Source organism: Idiotropiscis lumnitzeri, chromosome 3, assembly GCF_059441095.1.
Source record: "Idiotropiscis lumnitzeri isolate Australia: NSW breed Sydney's pygmy pipehorse chromosome 3, RoL_Ilum_1.0, whole genome shotgun sequence".
NCBI classification, from domain to species: Eukaryota; Metazoa; Chordata; class Actinopteri; order Syngnathiformes; family Syngnathidae; genus Idiotropiscis; species Idiotropiscis lumnitzeri.
In genome coordinates, this window is record NC_142393.1 from 18,244,166 (window position 1) to 18,263,478 (window position 19,313).

General features: G+C 40.8%; 1 protein-coding gene across 1 annotated transcript; it reads left to right on the forward strand.

Moving 5' to 3' along the window:
* Positions 1 to 318: 318 nt before the first annotated feature.
* Positions 319 to 18,639, forward strand: ctnnbip1 (catenin, beta interacting protein 1). Its single transcript, XM_088292224.1, has 4 exons — positions 319 to 489; positions 10,122 to 10,236; positions 10,586 to 10,676; positions 16,492 to 18,639. Exons 2-4 carry the CDS (start codon positions 10,141 to 10,143, stop codon positions 16,548 to 16,550), a joined length of 246 nt encoding a protein of 81 aa, XP_088148350.1. The 5' UTR covers positions 319 to 489; positions 10,122 to 10,140; the 3' UTR covers positions 16,551 to 18,639.
* Positions 18,640 to 19,313: the final 674 nt, after the last annotated feature.

Below are 19,313 nucleotides of genomic sequence, written 5' to 3' on the forward strand. Positions count from 1 at the left end.
GTTAACAATGAGTGACATTCACCTACATGGAGAATGATCTTGTTGGGAATTTATTGCTGTAAATATCTGCAAGTGTTTACAGCATAATGATTTCTACATCATTCCTAGAAATTCACAATTATGTGTGCAAGTTTTTTGGGGGGAAAAGGAACACACGTGTTCAAGCCTGTTCACATTAAATAACCAAAATTCACTTTCTCTTGGTAAAACCATCTGCCCCATGTTAGTGAGTCAGTTATGTATTTTGGGCTGTGTGTTCATGGGATATTTATAGTCTGAGTGTCAGACCGAGCCAGGAGCCGAAACGGTGTGAGCGAGTGGGCTGGCTGCACAGCGCCCCGTGTGGCTAAGAGCGGCAGTACACAGAGCAGCAGGACCGCTGCGCTGAGCCGCCGCTGTGCGCAGACAGGAGGGATGTGACCCCGGAACAGGACGCCAAACACTCCATTCAAACACAGCGCACAAGAAAGAAAAGCTGGACGAGGAGGGGTAAGATAACCTTTGTTCTTTGCTAACATCACCCTGGGCGGCTTCGGGCTGTTTTGAACGAACCTTGGCTTCCCCGCCTTCTAGCTGAGTAGCGGCACCTGGTTGGCGTTCGCACCCAAAGGAACTTCTTCATTCAAGGCTTTTGTCTCGGGCGTGCTAGCCAGTTAGCTTGGTTGGTTAGCATCGGCTACTTTACTCTGGGTAGTGCGCTTTAAGCGGCGGCTCAATACATTAAATAAATGTTGTCATATATAAACGTGAATTGGTTATTCTACATGTTGCCCGCGTTGTGTTCCGCGGTGGGAAAGAAAAGCGTTTAAAAATCGTGACCAAAATGTTCGCTTCCTTGCTAGCGGCAGCGCTGCTACAGTTTAAACGTCCCGCAACATGAACGCTTGAGCCCATCATCACTGCAGTTGTTTTTCCTCTTTTAAAGAAAAACACATTTTACAGGTCCGTTCTGTCAGTTTTATTTGTATTTTATGTACATGTATGAGTGCAACGTGTCAGATGGCAGTCAGTCTAAAATACTCTCGATTTTAAAAAAATATGTTGGATTCATTCGTTTGCATCCATTACTACGTAACAGTGTTGAGCAACATTTACTGAATCAAGGCACATATTTTACATTACAAAACTATCTCACCAGCATTGAAAGTATAAAGTTGAGTCCATTATGTGTATGGTAATGTTCCACATGTTAATTCTACCTTTTGGAACATTTTCTCACTTTACCTAACTGGCATAGATGGAAAGACGACATTTGATGCATTGTTTTAGTTAACAATTAATTTCGGACCAATAAGTGAAATTGCATTTCCTGCTACACATTTTAGTGGTTGGGAGTCTTTGACTCAATTTCTGATATCAAATTATTAATGTACATTTAAAACCTGTAAGGAGTGTGCTTCATTTAATCCTCTTCTGTATTCATGTTTTCCCAACCATGAATGCCCCTCAATTGGTCTTCCTGTGTGAATCTGCTAATGGCTCAACTCCTCCTAGGCTTTTCTATTTTTGGATCATGCCTGCATGGATGCATTGTGCCACCCTGCCTCACTGTGTTTGCTTTCTGCATGTGAGCTTGCTGACGGCCATCTATGTATTGTAGCTGGCATCCTTTCCGGGGCATTGGCGAGAGCGCCAGCCCGATGGGGTCAAGTGCTGCGACCCCTCCTGGCAGCGAATAGCTTTTCTCATGTGCCGTAATATGTCAACCTCACCCTGGTTTGCACATCACACTTACTGAATGGCTTGTGGAGGCTGGATTCTGTTGTTTTGGCAGGTGATTTTTTTTTTAAGCCCCAAATTGCTCATCATTTGCCTGTCAGCTGCGGATCAGCTCACAGCCTCCCGCTTGGTTCTGGCACTTGCTTTTGACACCCTGTCAGCGGCCATATAGTAGCCTCCTGTGGTCTGTTATATTGGCTCGAAAGCTGCATATGTCCTTGGGTGGCTCTACACAACTTGTCCAAACAGACAAATGGCTCCAGAGGAGCACGTGGTCCATTGAACATAATTATAATTTCCGTAATCAACTTTGGTAAAACTCAACTGCTCATAATAATGAAAAATCTTATTTTTATATTCTTCTGAATGTTCTGAATCCGTTTCCATGAACGTGCTGCGCAAACCGCCGAGCTCTGTTGCGAAAAAAAAATATAAATGATTTATAGTGAATAAATGTATAAGCAGTAGTGCCATTGCAGATGCCTGTATTGATGTCGCATTGTATTTTCGGCAGCAAACTAGAGACTGAGTAAAAGCGTCCCTGCAGGATGTAGCTAAGTTGTGCCCTCTGCTCGACCTCAGTTATTTCAAGACTCACAAATTTGATGTTCACAACAGACAGATCCTCCCATCCCTCAAAAACATAATGTATAAAGTACAAATAAACTGATAAATTGTCAGGCAGATCACCATAGCATTATGCCATCATTTGCCATGAAATATGGCTTGAGATCTATCATTTTTGCACTTTAATATTAGCTGTGTTTAAGTCATTTATTTACAATTATGGAAATGAACAATGTTTAAGTATTAATGAAAAACATGTTTGAATTAACATTGAAGGCCGTTTGACGCTGAAAGTATTATTCCCATTTCCAAAACCAAACAATTACCAGGTCAGTCAGCATTACCTAACTGTGGCTCGTGTTCAGCTGCAAAGGTTTAATTTGCACATTGCTCATGGCGTTTTACACGTCCATCCTGCACTATATTTCCTCCTGCAAGGACATCATATAATGATTCTCAAGTCAGGTTTTGAAGCTGTGCCTTGACGTGCACCCGTTTGAAATCTTGCAGCTTAAACCCCCAGGGAGCAACTTAAAGGTTGCACCTGAGTTGCAGTTCCTTTGAGCAACCTCGAGCAAGGTTTTTGGAGAGCCTCATTATGACTGATGCTGTGTGGCGCCATATACTCCACCATCAGATCATTGAGATAAAACGCATTGGATTTATTTGCACAACTACGCAAGGGATTCATGTTTTTAGTCCATAATAATACCCTACTCAAACAAATGGCTTTTATTTCATCTAGTCACTGGGTGTCACTTGAACAAATAAAAGCCTACCACTCGTAGTTCCCAACATTAGTTAACTGCAGAGCCCATTAGAACTCTGTTGCGAACCAAAGCATCAACACCAAACCACGAACTGTCTCCCTGATGTATTGAAGTGTGGAGATCTAACACACGTGTCGTGAACAAATTCCCTATGCACATGCCTGCGTGGGTTTTCTCCGGGTATTCCGGTTTCATTCCGAAACCTTGAATGGTAGGTTAATTGAAGACTCACTCTAAATTGTCGCTAGGTATGATTGTGAGTGTGAATGTTCGTCTGTGCATGCCCTGCGATTGACTAGCAATCAGTCCCGGGGTGAACCCCGCCTACTGCCCGTAGACAGCTGGAAAAGGCGGCGGCGCTCCCGCATCCACCCATCATGTAACTTTTAACCTCTAGTACATGGCTCTTTAGCCGCTTTCATGTGGCACCTGAAGACCTTTTCAAAATGAACTTAGGTGTGCACATCAACTCACCATCATCACCCCCATTCATTGTGTTTGTAGTGAGGCACGGGTAGCGCTGAACGGAGCAGTAAAAGTTCCTTGCTAACATCATGGGCTTGTTTCAATAAATAATGTGCCGTTCATCTTAAAATGTGATTTTTGTCTGCCAATGTCGTATTTAAGCCCTCACTTCCGGGTTCGTGTTACGTGGCCAATTGGGTGCCAGTATTCTCAATAGTTTGCCCGTGTCTGGTTTATGCCTCAAGTGGTGACAACAAGACATGACCTACTTATCAATCACGTTTGCACAATCCAGTTCATCGCCATTGTTTGCCAGTGCTGTAGCCATTGTTGTCGGCACGGTCCATGTGAGGAGGTGGCTTCAAGCAAACGCAGCGCGTTGACATTCAGCAAGTGTAAGCAAGCGTTTTCTTTTGGCCTCTGCTGCTTAGTCATTTGACTTTCACCGCCCACTGCCAATTGAGTCAGTTAGCAGTTATTAACTTTATGTCTCAACTCCACTTACTGTTACTTAACGTTTGAGAGGAGTCTCATTTTTGGCCCATGTCCTGTTCGTCTGCTTCCTGGAGGAGTTTGATTGTGAAAGCAGTCCAATGTTGAGCATCATGTGAGCTGCAGATTGAGCCAAGTCGCATGCGGCGCAAGTGGACAGGCCATGCTAACACTCTCTGCCCTTGGTGACCCCCTACAAATATGAGGACGTATCACATTGCATGTAATCCCTGAAAGCAGACTCTGCTCAGTTAGTGTTAATTGTTAATAATATCTTTTATGGTTTTCTTATCTTCTCTCTCAGATGCTAAATGCAATATTATGAATGACTGGGCCAGTGTTGTTTTTTTAAAAGAATTATTAATTTAGCTTCGTGTTGTCTTTTACGAATGTTGCACTGCTGCGATGATATCTCAACAAATAAGTATTAAAACGACCCCACCTCCATCTCATTTGCAGGTCTAGTTGTGAAGCCAAATGTCATATTCTTTTTTTTTTTTTTTTTACCACGAGGACAATTATACAGTACTTGTAATTAGGATTTCTATCTTTTGAAGAGCAAATTTAGAGCACTGTGCTTTTCCATTTATCAACACAGCAATGCTGTTAATATTGTTATTTATGGGACAGTGATCTGTGTAAAGGAAATCCTGGTCTTAAATGCGTGCATGTACTGATGGTGACTTGGTGCTCTATTAAAAGAATTTGTCAGGGCAAATGTCAAAATGAGTCATGATACTATAAACCAATGCTTGAGGATTCAGGAATTTACAGCAAATGCTACACATGTCCTCAAGCTTCCAGCTGACTGAATGTCAAAGATTTCTGATATCTTGGCGCACACACAGAAGTGGGACTTAAATGTATGAACTGCACAAATTATTGCATTTATCATCTGTAGAAAATGGATTGAAACAAAACGCATCCATTTAAAAATGACAGTATTATCATACAAGAAATGTGTCTGTGACCAGGGATGTAATTACACATTCCTTTCCTTGGGCCATATTTTCCTGTTCTTGCTAGTCTTTTTCTTTTTCTGCATGACATGCACTTTCAAGGGATGTCAATTCTCCCAAGCAGACTTCTGACACACCCACCATGTGTAACGCTGGAAATGTGTGCGCTACCACCAAAGATGCGTAACACATTGAATTCAGAGGGTGTCCCTAATTACTGGACTGTGGCGTTTTCATGAGATGTGAATTCCAAAGAGATACTTTGTAATATGTGTCACACTTTAAATGTGACTATTTTGCAAAGTGGAACCACAAGTTGTACAAAATGTCACCAGTAACATACCAGTACCCGCGGCTCATCTAACAGTCTCCTTTGAAGGAGCATGCATTTTGTGTTCTGTATTCAATAAATCCAATCAAAGTAATTTAATAAGAATACTGTGCTCTTGTTTGGATCTTGATGCAAAGCGAGTGAGTGTTGATCAGGTTGCCTAGCGACATCTGATCAAATAATAATGTTATTGGTGATCTGTGATTTCAAATTAAAAGCCACCATCAGCATTTGGAAATGATCTTTACAGGTGGGGAAAAAATAAGTCAGAGGGCAATAGACCTTTTTCATCAATGTCGACGTTTGGCTGTTGGTTTATTGTATTCAGGGATTTTACAGTCATTTGGCCTTCGGTGAGCCAGGTGTGCCTTTTGTTTATATCGTGTTGCAATGGGGATGAGAGAATCTCTCATGATGTTCTGAACTCCTTTTTTCTTTATCTGAATGACAAACAAGTCAAGACTGAATCACCAATGCCTCTGCTGGTAGCAGACAAGTACTGCTCTCCATTTTCATTCACTTTGTTCATGTTGATTTACCGGCGATCAAATTCACACAATCAGAAGGATTATTAGCAAACACTTAAAAACACCCAAATTTGTCAGGATTTTAAAGTTTTGTCAGCATGTACTGCCAATAGAAGTTCTTTTCCTGGTGGTTCAACACAAAGATCTGACATACGGATAAACCAGTCCAGAATTTAACAAATTCATCTTCATATCCTGTTATTTCTATCTTTTGAGATGTCCAGAGAGAGGTTGTCATCGTGTTGATATTTTTGTTGAGCTGTGATAATCATAGGGCTTCAGCACCAACATCACAACTCTTGACAACCCAGCGCAAAGAAGGGCGGAGGGATTTTGTGGTTGTTCGGGGTTACGCCAGGCACGGCATTGAAGAACGCCTTTTGATTCCGACTGGAATATTAGCTGCGTGTGTCTGGTCCCATCTGAGCATCCCTCAAGGGATTAATGTATATCCAGCCCGCCTAACATCACATCCATACAAAGGAGCTTGACAGCATCTTTGTTGTTGTCCTTGAAATGGTATAAAAAGGCCATCACCGAGCAGAGCATTCATACACTTCTGATGTCTTAAGAATAGCATTCATTGTTTTCATGTCATTCCATCATCAGACATTCTTATTTTTCAAAAATAGATGTCTTTACAAGTATTCTGTTTGAGCGCAGCTTATTATATTGTGATTGACACATCAGGAAATACGATTTTCAGTTGTAAATTGGATGTTTAAGGTTCATGCTTTAGCAAACGCTTCAATTTTTTTTTTAACGCACAGTAAGAATACAAATTGCGACCTTTAAGACATTGTGCAGCCTGGGTACTGTGAGGACACTAGCTATGTCAACATTTTCAAACAACAAGCACCAACATCAAGCATGTCCAAATGTCCCTTTCATGAAACCAGTCGTCCCATTTTATGCAGAAAATGAATGTGGAACATTAAAGCCTTTTTTTCCCGGCAGAAGCAGCTGCACAAATATTATCAAGTCTCAAAATAGGTATGAATATTAATGAGCCTTTGTTCTATTATTATTCCATTCTTGCGAGGGTGCGGGGTTCAAGCACCTACAGGCTATGAGTCATTGATCATCCACTAGGTCTTAGGTACGATGGTGATTTAAATTTTCATTTTTTTTCCTGTGGAGTGCGCAGATCAAATGGGTGTCTGCGTCTACTTCCATGTTAGACTCATGATGTGGTATGCCTTGGCTCAGACACTGTTTCTTTATGTATTTAGTTTTTATTACTAGTTAACTCTTGCAACCATTGTCATCAGATTCTTATTCAATAACTTGTTTGTCTAATCTGGCTTTGCTGGTTCTCAGAAATCAATTGATGACGCCACTACTGAAAGAGCGATATGATTTTTTTTTTTTTACCAGGGCCGATTACTGCTTAGTGGTTGAGGAGGCCCATATTCGTTTGCAATAAAAATTAACATTTTTGCATTCATTCTCCCTACCTACATACAATGCTGGGGTGCGTCTTGGCTGCATTAGAGGCAAAATGCCGCAGTTTTCAATGGATTAACGCCCGTAGGATAAATAAAAATGTCCGATACCAATAATTCCCAAAATGCCAAATATCTGCACAGATAATCGGTCTATCGCTGAACGCAACCCCAATCCCTAGTTTTAAAATTATACCACAAATTATGATAGACAAAAACTTCAATATAATTTTAGACTCAGTTTAAAAGTCCTTTAAAATGTATGGTTCATTATGTACCGGAAGTACATAAGCAATAACGGTCGAATGTTTGCGAAATAAACGCGCGCGAAGAAACTGTGAAATTTTCCACTAACTTTGACTTAGCTCCATCCCAACATGCAAAGACCTTACCGTTTTAGATGTTTCACCTCAACATACTATACTACATTCCTCATATTCAGGGGCTTTGCCGCCATCTTGTGGCATCATAGCTCAAAAACCTCGAAAAACAGTTACACACAAAAAAAACCCCAAATATTTGGGGGTTCAATGTTTTATTTAGTGTGTGGTAATAATTCCTGAATATACTTATTTTCATTTGTTGTGAAATATCCTATTTTTGAACTGCTGAAAACTGAGCTACTCTGCTTAAAATGTTGGTATATAGCGCTGAAAATCAATGCCTTGGTAAAGAAGCATGGGATCAGATCATAGTCAATTCACATGCTCACGGTGGCAACCAAAACAGCAGCTCCATCCATGTACCCGCGTCCCTATTTGAACTAACGCTTCAATTAACTACAGCCCTGCATCAAAGAGCCTGTCAACATGTATTAGTGGCCCTTTTATTTAGATAAGAGGCCAAACTAAATTGCCAAACTGTCAGAATCACTGTGGCTCTTGAAGACAAATTCTTAAGGAGCCACCAAATCCTTTCTTGCAAACTGATATTGTTGTCTCCATGGTTTATATTTTAACATTTCATTTAGATTCATGACTCTATTGTGTAAAGCAGAGCTGGCACTTACTCAATTAGCAAAAGCTGGTTGAAAATAAAGCTGCGGCGCATGCTTGGTGCATGATAGGTGGGATCCAATACGACAGCAGCTGACCTTGACACGTGTGTGCTTTGCCAGCTTCTTTTATCACCTTTTGACAATCCTCCTCACTTCCTCCCCTTTTGGCTGTATTTTGCATCTCGGCAGACTGACAGTGAAAATAGGTCATTAGTTAGACGGAGAAGAAGAGATAGAGGGAGCAGGAAGGGATGAGATCTGTGAGAAAACTTACATTAAATATTAATGAGGCCTTGGCAACTGTGTAGCAAGGACTACTGATGAGCTTCTAAGGATTTATTCCTGCCTACGGAGGGGGGACGGCAGGGGGGTTCTGGTGTGAGATCATCATTTTTCAGAGACTATACAACACTGCACCTGTATTTTTTTTCTGTCCTATAGTTTTGACTTTCTGGATAATGAACTTTCACACTCAATGCAAGGGCTGCACAATGTATCTAAAATATATCGTCACCACAATATGCAAAGACATGCAATAATTTTTGTTGTGGAATTGTATGCTTTTATTTTACTTTGATTTAGTTACATGGTAAATCTCGCACCAGTATCCATATTGCAATAATCAACCCCCTTATTTCAAATATACAGCCCGACACTATTGCTAAAGAAGCTCAGGTTTCCCCATGGCCCGTCAAAAAGGGCTTCTTCCGATGAGGCGATGACAGTCAGCAAATTGTTTTCTCCGACACGCTGTCATGCAGTCTTGTGCTCCTGTGAGATTGAGTGCAGATGTGATTATCTGAACAAGACAATGTTGTGTCTGTCTCAAATTTGTCATGGAATTCACACACCTGCAATTGCATTGGCTGCCCATTGTGAAAAGGAAAAAATGGTATTGTTGTGGATTGGTGTAGACAACAAAAAGTCACTGTGACAACAGTAGAGTTTTTAACATTGATTAGTCTTGATTAATCTTTTTTAGAGTAATCAGGTCAAAATTAATTTTGCATTAAAATGCAAAATGTGTATGTGAGGTGCAGGTATTATTATTCTTGTACACTTGTCCTCACGTTCGAGTATGGAGTTGACAGCGTTGCCAGTCCGGCATGTTTAGTGCATGGGTGTCAGTTTTGGCCGAACAGCTTGTGTAATAATCTGCTTATTCCATTTTGTGGCTGTTTGTTCTGTATAGTAAATGACAGTGCATCGGCTGTGTCTTTTCTTGACCATTTGTGGAGGCAATAGAATATGTTCTAACTTGTAACTAGCAGCGGTAGGCTGCAGTATTTTAGCTATTCTCAATACCTTGTGTTAGTGATCTTAGATGTCTTGTGGTACGTTAGTTAATTTTGCTCTGGAGTAAACATGCTCTATTTCATTTTTAAACATTTCTATACAATACAATGCATATATATATATATACACGGCGCTTTTACTACAGCTACACTAAAAGTGGAAAGTGATTCAAAAATGTTCGTTCTGTTTTTTAACATTCTACTTGTGACTTTAAAACAAGCCCTTGTAGAAAAAAATATCACTACAAAGCGTTGAGGCAAATATTTTGCTTTTACTTTGAATTTTATTTAAATCAGATTTTATTTTTTTTAGTTATTTGATGAATCAGGCAACGAATAATAGGACTGCTACCGACAAATACAAACAAAGTAATCCAGTCAAGCTCATGCATATAAACATGTCAGTATTTTTATTCAAAGAAGTGAGTGGACTTTTCATTAGGTTGTTCTGTTTTCCTTATCCTTTGTGTGAGTCAGTCTTTAAATGCATATCTGCGTATATGCTAAATGAAGTGCTTGTGTTTTATTGTTTGTGTGTGTGCATGTGCTTACAGAGCCACAGGAGCAGGGGGCATGAACCGCGAGGAGGCCCCGGGAAAGTCTCCTGAAGACATGTACATCCAGCAGAAAGTGCGGGTCCTGCTCATGCTCAAAAAAATGGGATCAAATGTAAGTAAAACATGCCAAGATCTTGTCTAGCCGATTTCATGTCTACATCCGATCATGACAATTCACTAGCCACAATATGAGACCCAAATATATACACAAATGAGCTGTATTCTGCATTTGCAAACAGAGTACTGTTTTTATGGATACTGCCAGAGAAGTATTAACTGCAATATTATTATGATTTTGAGGGCATCCTGGGGGTTGTTTGTAATATTTTGGTTCACCAATTCAGCTGTAATGTGGGAAATGTGTAATGCAAAGTAGAACAGTGATAATAAACATACTGTGGATTAGTAAAAGCTGATTATTTATGTATTATATATATATATATATATTTAATTATTTGCAGCTAACGCCAAGTGAAGAGGCTTTTCTCCGGAATTATGCAGGTGTGGTCCACAGTCAGATGAGCCAGCTGCCACAACACAGCATCGATCAGGGTAAGTCTGATTCACACGCAGCAGAGCATCCAGTTTAGCATTCACACGTCACAAAGGCACTTTTGTGACAGTCACGCAACTGGAAGTAATCCCTCCACATATTTTTCTGGTGTGGGCACCCCGGCAGACCTCACAGCTTCCCTGACTGAGTGTCCCACAGCACTTGAGGATTACTCACACAAGCAAACAAACTGACTGCAAGAGAATGAATCATCCTGTGTGCTGCGTGTGCATTTTTTTTAACGGCTGCTTTTCACACGTGTCCCTGGGCGGAGCTCTAAACAGCACATATCTGACGTCTGTCAGCGTGATCAAGATCGATGTGGTTTATTAGAGAGCTATGGTTGCTGTGAAAGATTTATACCATCAGATGGCGCCTTTGATCACGTTTAGCTGCAACCGCTCTTTCCTTGCGAGACTGCCATAAGATGGCGCTCTAACGATGTTATATGGAGAGACTGCATGACTTTGCACAGACCTTCAATGGCCTGCAGTATTTAATGCTTATTCTAGGTGTTACACATATGAGGACAAAATTATGCTCTCACAAAATGGAAGTAGATTTTTATTTCTTATCATTTTGTGCCGCATGTTTTTTTATTTTCTTTTAGGATACTGGCAATATATCTCTACTTATAGGCAGACTCTGTACTTATGAACCAACACAGCTGGCAAAAGGTGTGCCGAGTATGCATTATACATCACAGAAAGAGGCGCATTTAGTGTCTGTTGGCAGACTGCCGGCCCCCTCCCACTGTGTGCTAATAAATAATTAGTGGTGTTCATCTTATCCAAAGTGCCATAATTAGGCCTCGTGGAACTAACCGTAGTGCCGTTAATCGCTGGGAAATGTTCAGTCCACCGCGCAAGGACGTTCGTAACAACCATCAAGGTGATTTGAAAAGGCTGACTGACATGAAGTCCACAATTTCATCTCGTGTACATGTAGTGATCGTGCAACACTTTGCACAATTGTTTTTTTATCAGCTCGATACTTGAATCCATAAATGACTCATCTAAAATTGTTATTGCTCCACGATAAATTAAAGGCAATGTAATGTGGTAAGAAATAACTGCATAATACTCTTTTAGGGGATAACAAAAGGAAATTTAGGTTGATTGCCTTTCATTGCAATTGTACAGTTGTTGTTATTTTTTCCAAGTGTGCTGTAGCCTTGAAAGGGATCAAGCTGTACACACTTCACCGGCGGTGTGATTTTACTTCAATATCACAAAAATAGACATTTTCTCAACCTCACAGAATCTGCAGCAGAATGCATAACATGACAGGGCAACATTTTGCCGCATTCTTCTTCCTTGTGCGTGCGTGAATATCTGCAAGGGCCTCTTGTTGTTTTGTTGTTACATTGCCTAACTCAGGTCCTACAGGTTATATTGGAATGAAAATAGTAGTGATCAAAAAGTAAACAGTCTATATTTGCTTCGGTGGTTGACATTTTGAAAGACTCTGGGATGGATGACTCCTCCGTCTCAGCATGTCAAGTGTCCGTAATTGCCTCCTCTTTGACATGACACAGCAATATGCTGATGAGTTGGCAACGCATTAAAGCCATCAGAAAAGTGCACCGGTCACATGATCCCTTTTGCTAGCAGTGTCCCTGTGGGTTCTCATCATGGAGCGATAGTGTCATGTGTCAGACAACATCATCGATTTGGTGGCGTCGGGCTTGGAGGGCTGCATGGGCACAGTAAACATTACGAGTTATGTCGTGCTGCACTCGGTACAGTATGAGTCGGTCAAGTACATTCTCATTTGGAAGAAAGGGGGGAAAAAAATGTGGCCATGTCATCTGTCCGGAAGTGTCCTGCTCCTTAACACAAGCTGTGGTTTAAGAAAGATGAAGAATCAATGCAGGCGTTGCTATACAGACATCTACGGAAGTCACTACATTTGCATGGTACTCACTTTTAATTGGCTCATTACCATACTCGCAAACATTGAATGTTTTGCAATTTTAATCAGGCCAAGGAGAGGACGGCTTTTCTGTCATGGATTTTGAAAATGGGTATTTAGTTTTTTTTCCATCTGCTGTTGATGTGTTGAGGTTTGTGGTTTGAGCAGATTCCTGCAAGATACGAATTGGAAATTAGGAAAAGCAATTTGTGTAATATTCTGTGGTAATATTATCTAAATAAAAATAATGGTAACTCAGTAATTGCACTCCTTCACTGTTTTAATTCAATTACAGCATTTGTAAAACATTTCACTCTGCATCAGGGTAAGCCAGACCAATGGGTTTGTTATCCTGTCTTATTTAACAAAGGAAAGTTCTTCCTCCCAGAAGCAGAAGGACGCTTAAAACAAAGGCGGAGAGATACGTAAAGGAGTTGCCATAGCAACCTCGCTTGTCCCAGGAAATCTAAGCTCCCCTGTGGGCTTTCTGTGGTGTTGTGACACGCTGCGGCGGTAGATTGGAATAAGAAGCTGGCTGGCGCGCTAATTACACAGCCCAAGTGTGATATTTTAATTCTCCTCTGTCAGTCGCATCTCCTCGTGCACAAATATGGTCACTTATTTCAATTGATGACCTTGAAGTTAGTGGAATGTCTTAACAATTTTGGAAAATGCAGACCTGTTGTGTCGGGCTGAATTTCCAATTAAAAGTGAATCGGCCCAAATGTATAGGCTTCGTTTCAGCCTTCAATATGCTTTCATCTCGATCTCAAGGATGTTTCAGTGCAAATATGCAGCCTCTGTTGTATTCTCCCTCAATAAATCTTTTATGTGGCCCAAAGAAGCCATCTTCCCATCTGGAGGGGAAAACAACTAGTTTTCAGCTTTCAAGTATGACTGGGTGTAGAGTCCTAAATGGCTTGTATCTACAAACCGTAGTCTCCTCTACTAGGGAGGTGAATTAGTCCCTTTAGTTTATTACATTGTCCACATGGAACAAATAATCCTCTCCCGTTTTTCCCACTTCAATTAACAAAAACAGGCATTGCAACTTGGTAGCTGTGCGTATCATAACTGCCTTGTCACTACTTCCTTATTTGGGTTGCGTATCCGGCGTCCGGCGTTTGCGCTGCAGCTTTTTACACAAATGCTGGTGAGCTAATGAAGTGCACATTGTCTTTGTCTTTCAGCAAGTGCAAACACAATTTGCATATTCATCAGCATCATAATTATAACTTGTGCGTCAAATGTAACTCAGGGCTCACTTCCTCATTGCCTGCTTCAAAAGGGACTATTCAAGAAAATCCTTTTTTTTTTTTTAAATGCGCAAGGCATCCTGAAACATTACTCTGATTATTCAAGTAAGCTTCGATTCATTATCTAAATGTGCAGCTTATCAGCTTGTTGTTGTCAACATGTTAAGCTTGACCACACATACAATGGGGTGGGGGCACAGATTGTGACCTACAACACTACTTGGCCTACGACTAACTAAACAGTCAACGACTGCAGCGTCCACATTATTTTTCACATGAGGTTGATCTGCTATTTCAGAGCATGAAAGTTTCTAATTCCTCCTCACTAAAAAGACTCATCTTTAATAAGAGTTTTCATAGGACAAACTTGGTAAAATCTTATCTTGCATTTGCTGATTTTTAGCTGCGATCCGTTGTCTTGATATGCGTGATTGATTTGATTTAAAAAATAAACTAACCAAAGTGTCTTTCTTAGCAAACACAGCGATTCTTCTTCTCACAGTGTCTATTCGGTGCAAATGGGATCACATGCCTGATGGTGTTGTTGTAGCTGTAATCCACAACCTGGAGCTGCATCATAATATAGGAGAGCCGTGGAGGGGACGCCTCCCGACTACGGCCGGACATTGAGCTATGTTGAAACGAGCGAAAAGCACTTTGCCTGCAGCATTCTGGCCATTATCTGTCGCCTGGCAACAGCTTTAAGAGGCCCGGCCTTTCCAGTGCCGAAGCCGCAGCTTCTTTGTGTAGCGCTTTATTGTGAATCAAAGGGTGTGTATGTTTGTTTGTGGCCGAGCTCGGTCCAAACATGACTCAGAAAGTGAAACAGATGCAGTTTGCTCGTCTTCCCTCAGTTCCCATTGTCCCTTTAGTCATTCTGCTCAAGGGTTAGGATAGTGTCAATGTCAAAGGATTAATTAGAAGTTTCTACACCATTGTGAGGTGTTGCGTAATTGTTCACTCTCCCGAAGCGCACCTGCCTTTTAACAGCAAATATCAACACGCCGCGTCCGGTTTGCTCTCGCCTATTGGGTGGCTTCATGACCACAACCTCATTTAGTAGGCAAGTGTGCTCCCATGAGACAAGAAGCTTCAAAGTTCACATTAAAAGCAACCCAGCCCCCTCCCAAAAATCCTTCTGCCGAGCTCGACCTGAATGCCGTATAGAACGTGATAATTGTCTGTCTGTTGAGGAGGGTCTGCTGTGTGTGCCAAAAGGAGGAGACTGCTCAAAGTCTCTGGCCTACTTTGATATCTGCTCAGTAATTAAATTGAACTGGCACTTGAGGGATGTGAAGATAACAGCTTCTTTTTTTTTTTGCACTCTTTATCTGCTGCTTCCTTCGTGGCTGTCTGAAAAGGTGTTGGCGGTATTTATGTCAACATTCACTTTGTCAACGGAACACGAGTAGAACAAAAAATGTCTTTTCAATTGGGGATTATGTCACCACCTGAATCTTTGCGCGCATACCTCGATGGATGGAGTTGTACATTTATTAATTTACTTTCTTTAGAAAAAAAGTGGATTATTTTCCATTTTTCTGCAGTTTTTATGAACAGCTTGTGAAATGAAGCTCAAATGACCATAAAACAGATATGATTATTTGTATAATTTTAAGATTTATATAGATAGTAACCTTCTGTGGTCAGTAGCACAAAAACACTTTTTTTTTTTTACACTGTAAAACATTTTTCTACTGTAGCAAGACGATTTGAAAGTATCGCATGTCATTTAGATATTGTACTTTATCTGCTTTTTACGAATACGTACCACAGATTGTGCAGAGGCATCACTACGTGTTTTGTCAGAAAATACATAAAACAAGTGTTTTTCCTATATTAGTACACTTGTAGTATAGTGCCTGACATTATGATTCCTTTCAAATATTTGCCAAATAACATCGGGACCATTTATAAAGAATGGAGGAGGTTTAATTACAGTTTGTTCAAAGGTTTCTCAGCAGATGTGCACAGCTGTGACAACATGATGCATGACTGATCCTTTAACAGCATACAGCCTCTTTATATGTGCAAAGACATCCGGAACTGTGACTTGACTCATGACACTTTATTCTTATACTTTGTGAGTGGTTGTTCCTGGTTAATTGCGGTTAAAGGAAAACACACAACACATCCCCATGAGCATTGTTGGTCCACAAGTTGGAAGGACATGTAAAGGAAATCACATCATGTTGCATTTATACAGTTGAATGTCTTCAGGGCTGCACTTTCATCACACACAAAATAGTTGATATAGCCCCTCGTTGGAGCTTTAAGGAAGATACGGCATTTTCAAGAGAAAAACAGTGCCAAAATATATAAATAAATGACGTGGCGACTATTAAATGAAATTGACAATTTTCATCATCTGTGTGATTAGTCGACCTATCTTGGCCGCTCTAGTTGCGATCAAACAACAAATGAAGTCAAAGGAATTGCTAGAGAGCAATCGGGGCTAGGCTACAGAAAACTGGGCGCTGCGTTGAAGGTGCAAATGAGCGCCGTGCTATTTTGAGGAGAACACAAGTTTGAGCAGCGGTACAATAGACAGCCCAGGTTGGTTGAAGGTGAACTGCCATCTTGCATGGTATGCTGATGGATTGAACTTCCAAAAACATTTGCTGTCTGACTCTTTGTCTGACAGGTGCAGAGGACGTAGTGATGGCGTTCTCGCGGTCAGAGACGGAAGATCGACGACAGTGACCACAAGCCCCTCCCCCGCCCCGTGCCATCCCGCCCCGCCTGTACGCAACACAGATGAGCTCAGGAGTGGAGTATCGGCCTGGAAGCGACAGACACACCTTCTACCTTCCAATTATGAGACAACGTACTCAAAGCAGATCGCCGCGACTCGACTCCTTGGTCATCCGTCAAAGCGGAAGACGGCGGAATTGTGTGGATTTCTTTTTTGCTTTTTTTTTTTTTTTAATTTTATTTTGTCAGTCATGTGTTGGTTCAAGTGAGAAGCAGCGACTGTTGTGGCAGTGTCGTGATAGATCTGTGGGGCCTTTTTTTATAAACACCAGCTGCTCCTTTAAGAGAGTCATCGATCATCAATCATCTTGTCACACAGCAAACACTGACCATTCCTTGTTTTTTTTCCCCCCTCCATCCAGGTATAGATTTGTGTTGTTGACCGCCACAGTTTCACCACAAAGCTCGTCAACAATATGACGGCGAATCCGGTTTTGTCGAAGGCCTTGTTCATTTCTACCTCCGAGGTCAAAAAGATCTACGCCCAAACACTACGGTTTTGAAGAAAAAAAATCCCTACATATTGACACTTTCGTCACTCAGAAGGCTCTATTCCTCGATGTGCATGCCATTTGAAATCGTTGCGAGAAACAAGATGATTAGTTTTAAACAGCCGTGCATTTTAAAATGAACCCGGCATTAGACGCGTTTTCTTACAAAATAGACTTGGGATAGCATGGTCTTCACGCACATTTCAAATGACATGCGGCCAAAGGCTTACAAACACTTTTGAGAATGCTCAGTGTTAAATAACATTTTTTTTTAAATAGCCATGTACAAATGACATTTATTCAGTTTTGTTTTGTTTAATGCACACATGCTAAAGCAAGCAGCTAGCTGGTGTGTGTACGTGTGTGTGCGTGAGTGTGAGTACTTGCGTTCATGTTCACAGCAGCCCCACCATTCATCACCAGTGGCAACTTCTGGGGAGTGACAGGATCATCGTGATTTATGTGTAAAACATTGTGTGGAGGGGGATTTTTTTTTTCTCTTCCCATTTGAACCGAAGCCCCACTTTGCGCTTGTGCTGCTTTATTTTTGAACAAGTGTGAACAAGAAAAAAAAATGACACGAGGCGACACAGGTGCGTATTCTCCCTTAAACATGGTAGTTGTTTTGGGGTTATTGTGACATGGCGGGGAAAAAAAGGTTTATTGTACAGTTACTAGGGAAAACTGATTGTGTGATATTTTTTTAATTAGCGCATTGAGTCATTTGTTTAAAAAAAAAAAAAAAAATTCGAGACATGTTGTAATTTATTGTTTACTGAACCGATTTCTGTTCCTCAAACACATCGTTGCAGTGATCAAAACTATTTGGTCACTTTTAACTACAAGCAACCAAAACAGCAGAACTGTGTGTGCTCATTGTGTCTATATTGTCTTACTTGCACTAGTATCAAACAGGATATTGGAAAAAAGAAAAAAAATACAGATTCTTTTCAGACTGAAAAAAAAAGGCCTTCAATCGACTCGACCTATTGATCTTAACCAATCAGGGTGCTTTTCTACAGTCACACGCTCAGTATTTAATGTGTTTTGAGTACACTTTGTATAACTTAATGATGTCACGTTTGAAAGTCAAGCATATCTGCCGAGATGCTTGGCCTCGTTTCACCTTGACCATTGTGCGCTTTTTATTCCCTTATTTTTTTTTCTTAACGTCCTCAGCAATCGGTGTAAACAGCCAACAGATGGGACGGCAAAGAAATATCTTTGTTTACTTTTGTTTTCTATTTTGTTCGTCTATGCATCATTTTTTTTTCCTCTTCTGAAACTGTCTTACTGTACATTTTACTTATCAGGGTTGTTCTGCAACCTTTGTTACTGTGTGTGTATGTGTGTGAGAGAGAGCATGCTGCTGTTGGATTTTTACTGTGATTTTGTTTGTTTTTAGAAGGGGGGGACTTTGTATATTATTTTAATCGCAGTTAAAATTGATTAGTTGTTTTTTTTTTTGTTTTGGCTGCTGACAATGTCTTGACCTAAAGTTTCCAAACCTATACCAACTGAACCATTAAAGGCATTTGAAACAGTGACTGCTGTCTTTCCCTTTCTTGAACACTATTGAGTACAATTTTGAATTGTTAATTATTCCTAATCTATTAATCTGACATTGTCTGGTCATCTTTTCAAAGTGAAGTGTCTTTTTTTTTTTTTTTTCTTTTTTTTTTATTGGTTTGTCTATGCAGTCTAATAAGGCCAGAGCGTGCTGTCAATGGTTGCTCGTTTACTGTACTTTGTAGACTTGAGCAGAGGTCTTCAAACCTGTTCCTCGAGGGCTGCTGTCCTGCCTGTTTTTTCATCTCTCCCTGCTGCGACAATCAGGATCTTTGAAGGACCTTGCTGATTATCTGATCTTTCGAATCAGGTGTGGCGACAGAGTGAAATGGAAAACAGGCAGAGCAGTTGTCCTCGAGGAACAGCATTGAAGTTTGTTAAATATGATTAATTTTGCTGCCTGTCCAGTTACATCTATTATATATGGTATTTATTATTACAGTATTCAAATTTGGGGGGGGGGGGTCTTTTTTTCTTTTTATCACAAAAACGAAGCCTTTGAACAGTGTTGTGTAGACTCTCCACTTTGCATGCATATTTTGTGGTTATTGTGTGCTGCTATTGTGTGTCTCTCCCACTGGGTGAGACAAAACCAAGAGGAATCCAGTGAGGAGGAGGGAGAAGCACGCGGCAGTCATGTAGCTTCATGGGC